The sequence below is a fragment of the Falco rusticolus genome, chromosome Z (assembly GCF_015220075.1).
Source record: "Falco rusticolus isolate bFalRus1 chromosome Z, bFalRus1.pri, whole genome shotgun sequence".
NCBI lineage: Eukaryota > Metazoa > Chordata > Aves > Falconiformes > Falconidae > Falco > Falco rusticolus.
The window spans coordinates 63,660,528-63,677,547 of record NC_051210.1 but is presented as its reverse complement, the minus strand read 5'-3'; the positions used below and the strand labels follow the sequence as shown (position 1 = coordinate 63,677,547).

The 17,020-nt window shown below is 37.4% G+C and overlaps 1 protein-coding gene across 2 annotated transcripts in view; it reads right to left on the bottom strand.

The window, feature by feature from the left end:
• PDE4D (phosphodiesterase 4D) overlaps positions 1–17,020 on the bottom strand; it is a 353,147-nt gene that overhangs the window by 279,220 nt on the left and 56,907 nt on the right. Inside the window, exon 1 of one of the 2 annotated variants that reach the window (XM_037373546.1) lies at positions 2,162–4,274. The exons of the other annotated variant lie outside the window; for it this stretch is intronic. Within the exon in view, the coding sequence (XP_037229443.1) occupies positions 2,162–2,208 (47 nt within the window). The 5' untranslated portion in view covers positions 2,209–4,274. Of the gene's footprint in view, positions 1–2,161; positions 4,275–17,020 lie in introns of those variants that run through there. 2 annotated transcript variants of the gene reach the window in all.

Genomic DNA, 17,020 nt, shown 5'->3' with positions numbered 1-17,020 from the left:
ATCATCCTTTAATGGACATCTGAAAGTAGCACGGGGGGTGGGGGGGGCTGCGGGGGGTGTTGGAGGTTATATACATATAGAAAACTTTCCTTTGTCACAATTCCTATTCGTAACAGAAAAGGTTGTCATTCCTTACAGGCGATGCATGGATTTGTGACGGTTCAGAACTAAAAGCTATGACTGCCAGCTTACAACCCTGGCACCCACAAATGCTCCTTACAGACCTACTGTAGCATGAATAAGCAAATTTGCCAGTTCTCTCAGAGTGGAGATGAACAATGGCATGCTAAAAACACTTCCATTCTGAATTAGGGATCTAGGATTCGGTAAGCACAGATGTAGGCATACTATAGCTTGCATCAATGAAAACTGTAACGTGGAACATATAATTGTCCTTATGTATCTTCCTAGCAAACACTTCTGCCAGTCTTCCCTAGGCAGTGGGCTCACATCCTGTGTCAGACAGCAAGGGGCTGGCAAGGAGTGCATGGGGAAACCATGTAACATCCTCTTAGAGGAGATAAATAAGAGTCGCTTTGTTCCACCCCCCCCTCGGCAGACTTCAGGGTTCATGTCTGAAAACCGCTTAATCAGAAGATGAGCTCTGGGGGTTAAAGCATGCTTAAAATAATTTCTGCAAGTTATTGGAAACAGAAGTAGGCCAAATTCTGAGAAAACAATGAAAATGGCCTTCCTGTTAGGTGTGGGCTGCAGTCCCCTCCCCAACACGCCTTGCTAAATAAACCGCCAAAACAGAAAGATGAAATACGTTCCAGGCCACATGCTCCATTTTTCAGGTAACGCGGTTTCAAGTTGGCTCTGAAAGGGTTTTACGTGGGTCAAGACGGTTCTACGGAAACGTGGCATAAATTTAATTTAAAACAAAAAACCCACACAACACACAAAAAAACCACCAAACAAAGCCCTAACTGCACGCAGCTGACGCGCTGAAGGCGGCGGGTCCCTCCCAGCCGCCCGCCCCGGCGGCCGCCGCGCCCCGCCCCCCCGCGCCCCGCCCCGCGCCCCGCCCCCCCCGCGCTACGGGCGGCTCCGGCCCCGCCATTGGCTCCGCGCGGAGCCGCCGGCGCCGCCGACAAACGGCAGCGGGTGACGCCAGCGCCGGTGCTGCCGGCCCGGGGCCTCGGCGCCCGCTTGCCCCCGCAGACAACTTCGAAATACCGCAAAAAGAACGCGGCTTTCAGAACTTTGCTCGCGCGTTCCCAAGGGAAGAATCCTCTTCTTCCGTTTTCCCGCAAACCGGTTGCGGGCAGAGGCCAGCATACGCCTTAAGGGCAAATCTGTCAGACAAAGGTACACTCTGAACCCAGTCCCTCAACTCCCATGCAGTTGTTTTTTTAAAAAAGAGCTTCCATAATATGTTTGCTTCTAATATTTTGCAAGACTCAATATTCGCACAAAGAGCAAAAGTTTTTCTGGGTAAGTATTCTTGCCTCACCTGATAATACTCATTAAGCACTAACCAGGACACTAATGCCAATACCAGGAGCAAGACATGACGCAACAGCCACTGGTAGAATTTACACGCAAGTTAACTGCACCACATCGCACAGAAAGTTACAGAGGAATATTCTGCAGTGAGCCAGAAGTGTAGATGCCTGTGGTTCAAAGAGGAAACAGCTGTTTTAATGATGATAAAGGGATTTTAATGCTATATGGTCGTCCTCCAAATAACCACATTTCAGAACCTAGCATACAAAAACATTTATTAAACATTACTGAATCATCATATGAATGAGCATTTTTTCCGGTTTTCAGGTCACTGGAATGTATATAAATAAACAAGTTCCAGAACAAACAACACAGTAGCATAGGGAGAAAAGATACCTTCATTATTTCATTCAAGTCAGGCTAAGAAAGAAATGGGAATACGCGTTGCTTTGACACATCAAGAAAATACATCTCCCTGCTCAAATGGGAGCACAGAAAAGAAACATGACCATAACAATGTAAAGGCAAAGGAGTGCCAACCTCATATTACTTCACCTCTACTGTCTCCGTAAGATTTTCATTCTCCTTATAGCCCAGTTAGTTCTCATTTGATAGTAATGTAGGGAAAAAACATAGCATCTGGTAGTCGCCACAGTATTTTGCAAACAGGCATTTTGAGTTTAACAATCTCTAATGTGTATTGATTACTCACCATATCCATGAATGCCTCCTAAAGGGGAAATTATTCACATGCATCATGTTCACAGATCTTCCAGCATTAGTGTTTTCCTTGTCAGACAGATTTATCTGCTGTGGTATTCATAGATGCATTCCAGAACACTGCACGAGCAGTTAACAGCAGGGATTATTGCAAGAATTACTGTAATCCACAAAAATAAAAATTCCCAGGATCTGAAGAAATACTTCTCACAGGGTTTTCTAGGTACATGTCCATCCATTTATGCATCACTTGCTACTTAAAAAACATTAAACTAATCAGTATATAGAAACTGTTGTGATAATGCCTTGATAAAAATCCAAGTGCTTTGACTGGGAATTAAAGCATCTTCATATGCAGCATTTTGGACAGTTGGAAAAGGTTAGTCAAACGATAGTTTCTTGTCATCCGTGCCAAATCAGTGGTTAGGGGAAGATACGTAACTTCAGATTGCTTTGCCATGTTCAGAAATGAATATTGCTTTTTCTTCTTTCTTAGACACATATTCATTAGTGATCGCTTTAATGCAGTTTTCCTTTCTTACAAGCCCAGGGAAAAGGATGATGTTTAATAGCCATGTACAACAAACCCAAACTTATTTCTGAATTGGATACTGTGGGTTTGTTTCTTCAACTAACTAAGAAAGAAGGAAGGAAGTATGCTTTTTCCGCTCCATAGGACACGACTACAGTTAGATACCATCACGAGATGTGAGCATACAATGATCAAATTCATTTTTGCTGTCTAACCCCATTATGAAGCTGCCTGCCCCCTTTAAGTAAAATGACTAAGCTATTGACTCTTGCACTGCAGAACCTAGTTCTGTTTTGATGTTACACTGTATATAAAGCCATGTGCATCATTCTGTACGTTGCAAAATGAAAGCAAAGCTTTAAGTCCCATGTTACCTAAGCATTTTTTTTTTTTCTGCTGTCCTTTTTTCCCAATTCAGCTCCCAGATAGGAGTTATGCCTCCTTGACGCTCTGGTAAATATCCTCAGGAGGATTCTCAAGCCCGGGCAAAAGAGACGACGTATATTTTGAAGCAACGCAGGCAACAGGCTCTTGCTTCCTTTTCCCTGACAAGAATTTCCAACCTACCCCTCGGGCTGCCCGTGTCCTCGCCCAGCAGCAGCTCCGGACACTTGCGGACCCCGTGGTACTTACTCTGCAGCAGACTGGGCTCGGCTGCGGCGAGGGCTCTGCTGGCAGAGGCTGCGCTGGCGTCAAGGGGGCCCTCTAGGTGGGCTCTCCCGACACAGCGCATCCTGCCCTGCCGCTCCCGCCGGCGCCGGGAGGGGAAAGGGACGGCGGCACTGGGGGGGACCAAGCCGGAGAGCCGTCCTCAGACGTTTCTCCCGGGTGGCCGAAAGCAAAGACAATTTTGCAAGAAGGTGCAAAAATCCGTGGGAAAAGACACACGTAGGAGGCAGGGTTCACAGTGTCGCTCTCTACTGATATGTGAAAGATTTCTAGGCAAGCCTTTGTGCTTCAGCGTTCCCAGGCCATGCACCCTGTGCTGGCCATTCTTTTTGAATGGTTTGCGCTGCACTGAGACCCTTTAAACTTCAAACAACCCCTTGCCCTTTTGGACAGGAAATACTGCAATATGGAAGCCAGCTGCAACTTCAATGACATTAAAACATGTGATAACAGTGTATTTGATGAGGGTGTGGGTGGACTTAGGAGTAACATGATAAGGTATTGCACTGCACATTTTTATAGATCCTATTTCCTTAAGCGCAGTTCTGTTGCTGTCAGCTCTATTCTACAATACCCCAAATTAGCCCTAGTACAGCTGATGCCATTCTGAAGGAAGAATAAAATATTAAACTGCTTGAATGTCACAATGTGTTGACAGTGAAGTAGTTTTATTTCATTTCAGTAATAAAAAGGTAGCCTGCGCTGCTGCACACATTTGTATATTGCTGTACTTTGAAGTTCTGGAGCACCAAAATACAACAGATTCCAAAATTTAAAAGGACTCCAGCATCATTTATGTCACTACTACTCTGTGCAGAAGATTGGAGTTTCTTTTTTTTTGAAATACCGCCGTGATAGAAAGCAGACACTGAGAGTTAGGAATAGTGAGAATGAGAATTAGCCTTTTTTCATTAAGGCATTACAAAGTATATAATCATGCTTAACAAAAATAAATAGTGTAAAGACCAAGTAAGCTGTTTTAAGTGTTGTGATATGCTCATGCTTTATGTAAAAAGCGCACATGCGCACAAACACACACACACATACACACTTTGGGAATATATACTAGAGACATTTGAAAAGAGTACAAACAAAACTGTGAAAACTGCAAGGTTGTGTGATTAATCTGTATATGAAAATACATTACGTCTAACTGATCCAGTTGTCTATTGCTTTCTCTAGGCTACATCCACTTATTATGAAATATTAACTACACCAAATGCTACACCATCATTATTATTTCATATTGCACTTACCTAACTGCATACTTGCCCAGTCATCCATGGGCACTGACATTTTCAACACTAGACTTAATTAATGCCTTGTACTATCTTGAGAAAGAGCTTCTTAACACTGACCTGGCACCTAACACATCTGAAATCCATGAGCGAGTCTATTCTGCAGCTATATGCCAATTTATCTGGTTTTCTTTGGTATTAAGTTCAGCACAAAGCATAGCACCCATTGACTCAACTAATTTCATTCAGAAGCAGAGTTGCAGAAGGAGAGTGGGCGTATATGAAGTTACTATATAGCATTACAAACCAGTTAAAGAACTCACAAAGTGGAATACACAATATATAGGCTTTCCAAAGCAGCTATGAATTAAAGGCACAGACTTTAATCAGTAAATAATTTTTGTTACATTTCCAGTATAGGCTGATCTGTGAAATTCTTCCAGTTCAAGCCCATAATAGCTTGTTAATCAGTTCACCTTGAAAAAAAACATGCAACAGCTAAAAACATTTAGTGACATTAATTTTAGTGGCTTTTGTTGTGTTTTTTTTCTTTAAAAAAAAAAAAAAAGGATAAGCATTTTGGTATGTCAGTTCCAATTCAGGTTCACCAAGTTCTTTGAAAAAGTAGTTCAAGCACAGTTTCAGGTAGAAAAAGAGAAAAAAACCCAATTCAAAGCAGATTTCGCTTTGATTCTGTGGCTCTGCTACCAGAACTGTGCTCTGAGCATTAGAATTTAGGCTATAGGAAAGTCTAGTGCATCTTTTCCATTTTTTCAGAATCTAGGCTAGGCACAAAGAAGCTGGAGGGAGAAAAGCAGGAACACAGATAGGAGTCTACAAGTGGTAATGGCTGTTCCCTGAGATGGAGGAATCCCAGATTCCAGTCACTTCTACAAGGCCTCCTTGAGAATTTTCTTCTAAAATGAACTAGGTAATGGATAAAATATGTTTGCAGCAGGAACCGGGTTATCTGGAAGCACTTCTTGCTTCCAAATAGTTACAGTGGGCTACTGAGTGAGGATCAATTCTTTTTCTCTCTCTTACCGGGCTTGGGAAGCTTGCATTTCTGACTACCCAATGAAACATCTGAGCAGGCAGGAGCGAAGAGTATGTCCCATAGACCTGGTTTTTAATCAGCCTATTAAAGAGTGCAAAATTGTGAATGTCTTTCCATTCTGTTCTTTGTGGGTTGCAGAACCAAATAGAGGATTAGTTGGGTCTCCTTTTTTTTTTAAATTTCCACATAGTCTTCCTCCCACAGTGCACAGCTTTTCAATTATTAGTGACAGCAGAAGATTCACTTAAGATATGATTAAGGTTTGTGTCAGTTAAACTGAAACCCTATAGAGTATTTTCTTTACCTCTTCACATAAGCTGCAAATGCAGCAGCAGACACCAGAGAAAGAGTTTACCTTGTGACATTTCTGGTCGCGGTCATAGAATCATAGAACAGTTTGAGTTGGAATAGACCTTTAAAGGCCATCTAGTCCAACCCCCCCTGCAATGAGCAGGGACGTCTTCAACTAGATCAGGTTGCTCAGAACCCCACCCAGCCTGACCTTGAATGTTTCCAGGGATGGGGCATTTCCACCTCTCTGGGCCACCTGATCCAGTGTCTCACCACCCTCATTGTAAAAGATTTCTTCATTATATCTAGTCTGAATCAACCTTCAGTTTAAAACATTACCCCTTGTCCTATAACTACAGGCCCTACTAACGAAGATAGTGCTTCTCTTAGAAGCAAGAACTACTGTTCTACTAGTGTCAGATTTTTAATATAAAACCCAACAAAACCAATGAAAATATATAATACAAACCATACAGGTCACAAGACAGAAACTGCACTAGGGTCATACAGGACTACCATTTGTATGCTAAGAATGAAGACAAATTGTCTGAAGACATCTGTTTAACTTACTAAATCTTTCGATTTTTACAAAAAGGGGCAAAAAGAAGTCATTGAATCAAATATTTTGGTGACAGTACAGTAACACATAGGGCAAAACATGAATCTAGGAAGATAAAACTAGTGCTTAAAGAGATGCTTAAAAGCCAGCTCTTAATGACTACAGAGAATTTTTCATCAGTGTCACTGATAAATAATGATAGGGACCAAAGTGGGATTTTTTGACAGTATGCAAGAAGGACTGGTGTCTTCCACAAGTAGATTCCACTCAAATATCAACAAAAAAGCCTTATCAAACTTCATACTTGTATACAAAGTCTCCAAATACCCTCCAGGAAATGAATGGTTATGGAGCCTGAAATATGCTAACAGTGACAAGGAGCATTCACTGAGGTCAGGTCTGAGGTATGTGATATAGGCTAATGCAAGAAACATATTGCTAACATAAATATTGTACAGACCAGTAGTTTCAGCCTTCAGAAAAAAGGCTGAAATGAAAATTATTTGAAAGAAAAAAAAAAAGGCAGCAAACCATGGCATTTTGGAATGCTTTTTTTTTAAAAAAAAAACTATTTAAGAGATTACCCAAAAAAGAAGGAAAGAAATGAATGAAAATTAACAATCACTTGAAGGTTAATATTGATTCATGTGCACTATTACAAAAATATAATGTATGCATGTGACAATTCCCCATACATGGGATTCATTTCTATATTTTGAGTGTTAGGATCCCTTTAATATTTATAAATTCTCTATGAAAACCATATAGATTAAAAAATCACCTTGATTAATGAAGTGGTAAGAAATGCATCTCACTACATACGGTTAAAGGAAATCAACCAAGTAGTAGGTCTTTAGTCATACAACTTTTTAGGTCCACTGAAGTTGTCTTCAATTATAGTAGCATGTAAAGTTAAGGCACAAATTCTTCTCATCAGAATCCTCAACAGAGTAAGCAATAAGCTCTTTTACCCCAGTTTAGACTGTTTACTTATAGACAGGTGTTATATGAGTGTATGTCAAGCGAAGTAACTTTGCTTTTTGTCCTGTCTGCTTCCTCTTACCATTCATCCTGCGTGGAAATAAGCTCACTATTGGATCTCTTTCCAATAAACTATTCTTTCAGAGAAAAACATGTGCAACTTCAGAAGCACTTTGCTACAAGGAGTCCAGATAACAGTCGGGTTTATTTATCTCTATTCTTCCTATCCAGTCTTGGTGCATCCCATATAGGCCTTCCAGCCTCAGACATCTTCATGATGAGTCATCAGGCAAGCCACTTGCATTTTGGTGTTATGATACAGAAACACTATTCCAGTGGGCTCTGACAGAGACTTGCCTGGTTTCAGACACTCTGAACTGAAAAATGACAGAGAAAAATTGTTTGTACCCATGGAAAGTCTAAATGGATGCTATGCAGGGTGAATATAACTTGCTCCACATAACCTGCCCTCAGGGGCTGACAGCTTAGAGCCATAATTATCTCATTGAAATGAACACTGAAACAGAGAACTTCAGAAAACATGTTCACTTTTGAACAACAGTCATGAATTAGGTAATGTTACTGAGAGCTTGCAGCTATCCCTTAAGGAGTTAAATAGCTTAGTTATCAAGTATATTTTTGTTCTGAAAATGATGTGCTCAACTATAAATGTAATTTGAGCAGAACATTCTTCTCCATCTAAGCCACAGACCATTTTGAAGTCCAAAGGTTCTTCAGTCAAGAACTTTGAAAAATTAATATTTTATGTGTCTTTTATTAACTTCTTAGCTTCTTCTGTCTCCCTCTCTCTTTCCCCTTCAATTAGAGCAAGAAACGGTTTCAGGTAATCTCATTCTATATTGTAAGATCTGCTGAGGTGTATCAAAAATAATTATTGTTCCTCATCTCACTTGGTAAATGTCAGTTCTCACTATACTTTTGCTGTGCCATTTATTACTTATAATTGACATTAAAGCTCCATAAAGTTGCATAGATTTAAACTAAGTAGATGGACTGATGTGAAAAGGAATGCAAATACATCTCAGGAAGATTAAATTACCATTTTGTCTCATTTGAAGAGAAATAGTCTTGCTCCCCTAATACTACCGATTGTTGATGACTGAAGAAAAATAACTGTCCTGCATAGCAACCTGTGTCTCTAGATTTGGCAGCACTGCGTATGCTCATAGACTCGTCTCTTCCCTATTGCATAAGACAGAGTTCAGATGCCTTAAGGTTATTCCACAAATACAAACAGAAACTTTGCATGTATGCAAAAGCAATGTAAATGGGAATGGCAGATCATTGTTCTCTTTTGCCATTTAAACCCTTTCCCTGCCCACCTACTGACCCACAAATCACCTTTTCCTTAAGAAAAGTGGCAAGAAGAAAAGCAAACAGTCTAGTTTGCTGACAGAATAGAGGTTTAAGGTATTAAAATGAGGATTAGTTTAAGCTCATATTTATCAAGTCATTTTGCCTCCTGTGTCCTAGATATCTTATTTATGGTCAGAAGCAGAGCTTGAGCTCTCTGTAAGGAGTCACTTAAGTTATGCAGCTCATGGCTACGGAATATGTGGCTGGCACCACATTAGCAGTTTGGACGTGTGCCAGCTGTGAAACAGGAAGTGACTTATGGTAACCACAAACTAAAATTTTATGTCAGTGAAAATACTAGGTATGACTAAATTCCCAGAAACATTTTGGCAGGACTTCTTTAAGAAAACTGTCTATTTTCACAACTGTAAAACTGAAACATTGAGAAAACAATAACACTTTTTTATTTATACAATGGCAACAAAATAAAGTCAGATTAAATAACCTTCCAGTGAATAGTTATGACCTATTCTATAACATGGGAGATTATTGTGCATTATTTTTAGTCATACTCTATTTCAAATAGAACATAGTTCAGAGTATTTAAACCTTAAATGGCAAGGTAGAATGACATATTAATTGTTCATACTTTGAAAAAAATCAGAGAAATTAAATTTATTCCAGTAAATATTTGTTACTGTAGTATGATACAATATTATATTCATGCTGGAGAAGAAGCTTAAAGTGGAACAAATCATAGAATTCAAGATAATTCTATCTATTTGTTTACTTTGTCTTCAATTTGATAAGCAATGCCAAAATAAGGATTATTTATTTTGCTCACAAATTTATCTGATAAAACAGGTTTCTATTTTCAATTCTTTTGTCCCAAACCCGGATACATTAAAAATGTTCTGAAGATGGCATGTGAACATACAAGATGGAGTTAACAGAACAGTTCCTGCTAGCAGCCCATACTTAGATTAACTGAAAAGTGTATTGATGACTTCTGGAAAGCCTTCTGCTCTTTCCTCTACAAGGGGATGTTGGCATGAGTATTCAAAAATAGCTGAAAATCTTACATGACAAAACGTAACCTTTCCAGAAACTGAAGAATATCAACATGAAAGGGCATAGGTATTCACTAGGAATATTTTACATTTTTTAAATCACAAAATATGCCTTTACTATGCACCCTGGAAACTCAGCTATAGTCCATATAGCTTTACCTTCTCTACAGGGCTGTGGAGAAAAGGTAGCCTACAACATCTCTGGGGTTTTGCCTGGCATTAAAAAAGCCCCCTTTTTCCCCCTTGCATCTGGTAATGTTTGCATTTCACTTGCTACAAATTTGCATATTTGCCTAGTGAAGATGGCTTCTTTCTATATTGCCAAGCATCATATGTATTCTGAACACAACTATATTTTATAAAAGGAATCATAACTACCTGAACTAAAGAATACAGAAATGATTTACAAAAGGAAATGGAGACAAAGGACTCTTAATTGAGAATTCATATGGAATCTTACTTAGAGATGCCTGGGTGGCATCTTTTCTTGGATGGGAAAGGGGAAGCGTTAGAATGGGACACATGAAAAAGAAGGGACAATACTATGAGACACTGAGAAATGTAATGTCTCCTAACGTTGTATTTTTCTATCAAGAACACTTTTTTATGTTTTCAAATATACAGTTCAATTACATTTCATTTTATGATTTATAATATAGTTTAGAACATTTGAATTATTTTTTAATAATCTCACAAAAACTTCATAAAGCTATGAGCTGTAGATCAGTTGTAGTAGAATCATTAATAAGCAGATTTCTGTTTTGTCTGAAACTGCTTATTCATGGAAAATATTTCTTGTTACTTTTGAGATGGGAACAGATATACTGCAGTTGGTTTTGCTTTTAAGAAATTGAAATAAGAGGAAATAAATTTAGACTGTTTTCTATATGAGGATTCCTGAAACTTCTCCAGACACCTTAATGAATTTTGCAATAACATATTTTTACTATAAACAATCTAGATCCTCTAGCTTTCTGTCAAATCAGAACTTTTGACACAGCTTTTCAGGGAAAAAAAGATGAACCATTAGTATAATTTCTTTCTGAAATCAGAATATGAAGTCAGATATTTGAGAGGTAATGTATACTAATGAGTGAAAACCTTTTCTGTTTGCCCTGATTTGCCTTGTTTTTGTTGGTTTTAATTTTGTATATGAGTAAAGAACATCTGTCTGTTTGTAACTTAGGCATCAATAAATGTAGTATGTCAAAACCTCCAGGGCCTGCAAAATCAAATACTTTCAATATTGACATTATGTCATAAAGAGGGTTAGCAATTATGAAAGTAATGTTAAGTAGTGCTGAGTCACTGAACTTGTCTTTCTCTTGTGGTCAGCCTATCCTCATTGGATAGGTAGATATTTCCTTTCATAGTTTCAAAAAGTTTCAGGACTTAAAACTTCTAAGCATCACATTCCCACCTACTGAACTACTTTAAGATCCTGTTATCTGATTCTTCTCTATAGTGATAGTTTCGTAACACTGAGTCATATGCAAGTGTCACTAGTGTACTACAGCCTAACGTTTTTAAGAAAACCATGAATAAAAGTGTTAAGTCAAATCCTAGAACTCTAGTAGCGTCTTACTTGGGAAATACTACTTACGTTCTGACAGTCCTTTGTTGCCTTTTTTTTACTAGCTCCTCATCTGCCTTAAAGTCTATTACTAATACCCATGTTTTTAGTTAAAACAGGAATTTCCCAGCTTACATTACAACAAAGATCATCTACATGAGTCCACATACTACTTTGTCTGCAAAATATTAAGATCGCTGAGAGCAACTCTAAGTTAGCAAGCATATATGGTATGGTTTTAACTCATTTTCTATTTGTCTTTATGTCTAGTGATTCTGGTCTTGAAATGATTTATTTATTTTTAAAAAAGAAAAAGGCACTGGTACCTATCTAGATCACTTCCAATCTCTTCAAAATCAAGTAACATGTTTATTATTACACCATTCTGGATTTTATAATATTATTAATGTTCCCTACTACAAGATCAAAGATTTCCTGTACCAGTTCTTTCAGAGTTCTCGAACAAATAGCATCCATTCCCCATAATTTAAGAGCATTAATGCCTCAGGTTTACTTCTTTATCAATTGTAGCAGTTTAGATTTACAAATCTTTGTTCCTATTATCTATCCTCCAAGCCCTGAGGCTTAAAATAATTTTCTTCATTTCTTAAAACCAAGACAAAGGAAGATATTCTTTCATTTCCTGCAATTCCACAGCCAACCCTGTAACACGTCTATTCTGCTGCTTCTCCTCTTTTATTTATACTACTTTTACAGTTCATGCAACTTTTGTTTTCTGTTGGTTCATTGAGGATTTTATAAAGAAATCGATCAGATTTATCTTGTCAGACTATCTAATCTTTGCCATCGTTTACAGATTTTTTTGCAACACAAACACGGGAAGTTTAAGTTTCTCATAATATCATAATTCCTGGTACTATTTTATTTAACAAAGTTGGTATGTTTCTATACAAATGCAAGTACTTTTTGCAGAAGAGCCCCTTCTACTAGGTGACATTCACCCAAAACAATAATTCTGTAGCTATGCAAGATCTTCCTTTTAATGTTCAGTATTATGTTTTTCAATTCATAGAACTGTAATTCCCCTCCCCCTACCGGTGGATGCACAGATCCCATAGAGCTAATTTCTGCTAACTGATATTGAAGTTATTTTCTAATTGCCTTTCACAGGTGTCTTTAGAACCAGTCCACCAGCCTCCTGGAGTCTGCAGGGCGCATATATGATGCATATGCACAAACTGCACAATGCTGTCCTCTTACTGGTACACACAATCTTACAAATAATTTTCCATTATTTGGTAGGACAGGAATGATCATGGTAATTACCTTTTATACACAAATACTCATTTTTTTGTTGTTTGCGTGTCAGATGTGCACAAAATGTGAATGTGTAATTGTATATTCCTGTCTGGCAATTTCTATAATTAAGTGACAACTTGTATTCTAACAAAAATACATGTATTTGTAACATGTATTAAAGTACAGGAACTAAAACTCATCATTAAAAAGACAGTGCAGTATCTGCTTCTTAAGTAAAATGTGGTTAAGAATCAACCCCCAAAATTCTCTTTTTTTCTCCAAATTTAATGAAACCACATCATTTAAATTGCAGAGTGCCCAAATGAAAGCTAATTCAGATAACAATTCTGTCTCCCAGCTGCAGATGATAGGAAAAAACTAGACCTTTTATAGTATTAGGAGATTCCTACTGTCTCAGGAATAGTATACAGAAGTTGCTGTAGTATACACCGCTGGACAAAAATTTTATTGGTTTTGTGTATGTAGCTGGAATGTGTATGGACAAGTACTCAGCAATAAATACATGATATTTCATAGCAACATAGAACCACAGACACTTAGGTTAACTAAAAGATGTAAAACAGACAAGAACTTTATCTCAAATGGTTTACAGTCCTAAATTAGGTAGAAAACAGTGGGAATTTATTATTCATTACATAGAGAAGTGGACTAAAATGTTCTTAACAGAGGACTAAAATGTTCTTACAGAAGCAGAATAATAAGCTGATTATAAAGTACTTAATGAGATTTATTAAAAGAATATGGGCCAATATTCCCTGTATACAAAGCCACTCTTAGTTTCTTTTTAATTTATTATTTAGAGGAGTACAATAAAGAGCAAACATGTGACAATCTAAGTAGCAAACACTTCTGGTTTGCAGACTGAAGTTCAAATTTGATGAGTTTAGCAGCTTTTTCTAAAGACTGAAGTCCAAATCCTACTGCATTTACATCACTGAAAATGCTGAGTAACCTAATGCTATCCATGGTATTAACCACTACTAGTGTGATTGTGAACAAACTGAGAAGTCCTGAAAGCCTCACTGATTATTTCCTCAAACATATATAATGCAAGAAATGGAAGTCTTCCCCCTCAATGTATCTCAGACTGTGAAAATTATAAGGCTTAGAAACTGGAGAATCAGGTTTTATGAAGTGCACAAAACAAAATCATGCCTTTTTTCCTATATGCTCACAGGGTTTTTTTTAAGAAAAGACTCCTAAATTGGGTATCTCTGAGACAGGCAACAATTTTAGCAGATTTAGACAGCTCTACTACAGACTGGTCTCCTACCAGGCTACTGAAATATTCTTCAGAGAATTCCCTCCATTTGGCAAATCATTTAAGCAAGATGACATGGTGAGACACAGTGAGACTCATACACTTTAAGGTAGACATACATTTGATGCCTTTGCAGGATCAGTTGAACCTATGCCTAGTTTCCCATTATCCCTGGACTGATATAGCAAGGTGCTGCACTACATATAGTTCCACTATATATGCATTATCCTTAGATGCTAAATATTAGATCTAGTGAACAAAAGTGAGAACTTACTTTCCCGCTGTATTAAAATATTCCTGCAAACAGAAGTCATCTCTGTGACACTAAACCTAAACAAATTAGATCTTTTTCTGGTATTTGATTGTTGATTGGAAATGGGACCATATAACTGGCACAAAGGCAATCCTTTGCAGGTCCAGTTAGAAGATTAGGTCTCTGAAGTCAAGTCTTCTGATCACTAGCTACTAACACTTGGGAAATTTGGAAAGCTATTATAACATAGTTTGGTCTTACTTTGTTTTGCCAACACAACCCATGAGAAACATGGGAACTTTTTAGCAGTACAGAAAGTCAAGGCAGCACTGTCTGAAGTAAATGCTTACTCAGAATACTATACCTGGGCCATAGTGACTGTGCTGCTTGTGCTATTTATCCAAACCTACACATATTAATGTAGACTATTTGCAATACTTCAGTAATAAACACCAAGTGCAAAGTAGACAAAACCTAAGAGAGATTATTAGAAAGATTAATCAAGAAAATGGGTAATTTGAAAGTTATTTTTTCCTAAATGTTCATTTTTCAGATTTCTTCTTTTGACTGAAGTTACTAGAATACTATTTTTTTTCTGATAGTCTGATAAATAGTGATAGGTCATCTAAAAACAACCTTCAAAAGCTCTTACTGGTGTCTGTCTTCATATGAAATTATCCAACAAGGTTGCATATGGGATAAATTAGCTAAAATAAAGGTGAAAGAGAGCATGCTTTTGATGATGTTCCCTATTTTCAAAATCTTGCAGGGAATTTTTGATAATTAAATGAAACAAAAAAAGCTGTCTGTATAAATCCTAAATATTTTTTCCTTAGAAAATTATTCCCTTAACATGTATTTCCTGGAGTCTTCTGAGAATATTATGATTTTTTGCTCTATAGTTTGAAAGCTTGTGTGTATGAAGAAACAGAACAGATGTTTATCAGTAATCATAGGCCACACACTGATTTTTTGAGTAAATGACATTGTCCATAAAGGAGGATGGCAGCCTTGATATGTTGAAATTCTCAGATATTCTGCTTCAGTTACTGTATCTCAGACAATCTGAGATTGCCTCAGATAATCTCCCTCAGTACTGTATAACTTGGGACGGAACCATCTCATTACTCCCTGCAGAATGATAGTAAAGCTGTACACATAATTTCTTACTAGCCTCATGGTTTGTGTTTTAAAATAATGAAAAGCTGATTTGTGCCCAAAGTATTTCCTGCATGGATTAGTTAGATAACTCATTGTGGAAATGATCTTTAGAACTTCAAATATAAGACAGCTGTATAATAAATATGACTTAAACTTTCCTATTGCAATACTAAGCTAAAACTGAAAACTAGTGAATGACTTCTTCACAAAATAGCCATATAGGTTGCCAGCTGAATAAACCTGTTACCAGAATGCGATATATGATTACAAATAAAGCCTGATGCCTGCATCTGACTACCTTATATCTTCTCACAATTACTCATATTAGTGTATTTTGTCAGGTGTTAACTTTGCAACTTGTTCCAATAGCGGACTAAATAGAGATTGTTGCTGGACTATTTTCGACTATTTATTCTTATATTTTACTGCCACTTCTCCAGAAGACTCTCACTCTCCAGAAGATATTCTGTTGAGGAAAGAATGCAAGAATTTCTTGGTAACAAAATTATTCATATTGTATTTGACACGGGGCAAACAAAACCCTTCCATATAATTTTACAGATCTTTGTTATGAGGACTACAAGTCTACTACTTGTAAGAACCCAGAAAATTTTCAAATTTCTAAAGTGATGTTGGTTTGCAAAAAGATTGGGAAAAACAGCTCTAAACACTCATTTAAATCAATGTTTAAACTCCAACAAGTGAAACTTCAACTAATTGACATTTTTAGACTTTTTGGGTTGTTAGTTGATCACTTGAAAGAGTACAGTGCAATACTCTCTTTTTTTAAAAAAAAAATAATGTAAGCTCTGATTTTCCAAAGGAAGAATTCATGGGCAAACCAACACTTCAAAACTAGGAGAATAACAGAATTGCCTAAATTAAGATTTGAATATCTGAATTTGTGCTCCAGAGGGCTGGACATACAGCAGCTCTACTGAATGAATAGGAATTTGGAAAGCTCAACACTTGAAAAATCAGGCAGTTCCTGACATTTTCTTTCCTATTACATATAGCTTCTTTCTGCACTTTGCTTTTTCCGCCACATCTAGCTTCAGTATTGCTATTTCCTTTTATTCATGAGAGATTATTAATGAATTAAAAAAGAATAAACAAACCATGGTATGAACAAAACCAACACTTGTTTTCCAAATTATATATCTTTACTGATAGGTTTGACTAATACACACTGTGCTTCTAACACTGAAACACAGATATATATTTTTTTTAAACTGGGACAAAGCCAGATTAAATTAGTGCAGAAATCATGCTCAACGTAAAATTGTCAGTTGCTACTTAAAGGAGGAGTTGGCTGTTGTAAATTATAAGTGTGAGTAATGGCCTATCTGGGCAGAAACCATGACACCTGTATGGAAGGAAATGCTGCCTAAAGCCAAGATCACCTGCTCCTCCTCTCACTCTAGTGCTTAGAAGACAGTATTAATAAATTGATATGAAACCCCCAGTTCCATTATTTAAGCAGTAAGTACCACTTTTCAATCATCCTTTAGAGAGCTGATAACTAAACCTAGTTTTATTTCTCATATGGAATAAAATTTGAAAAAGAAACCCTGAAACTATCTGTAGATATATAAACAATAAAGTTCA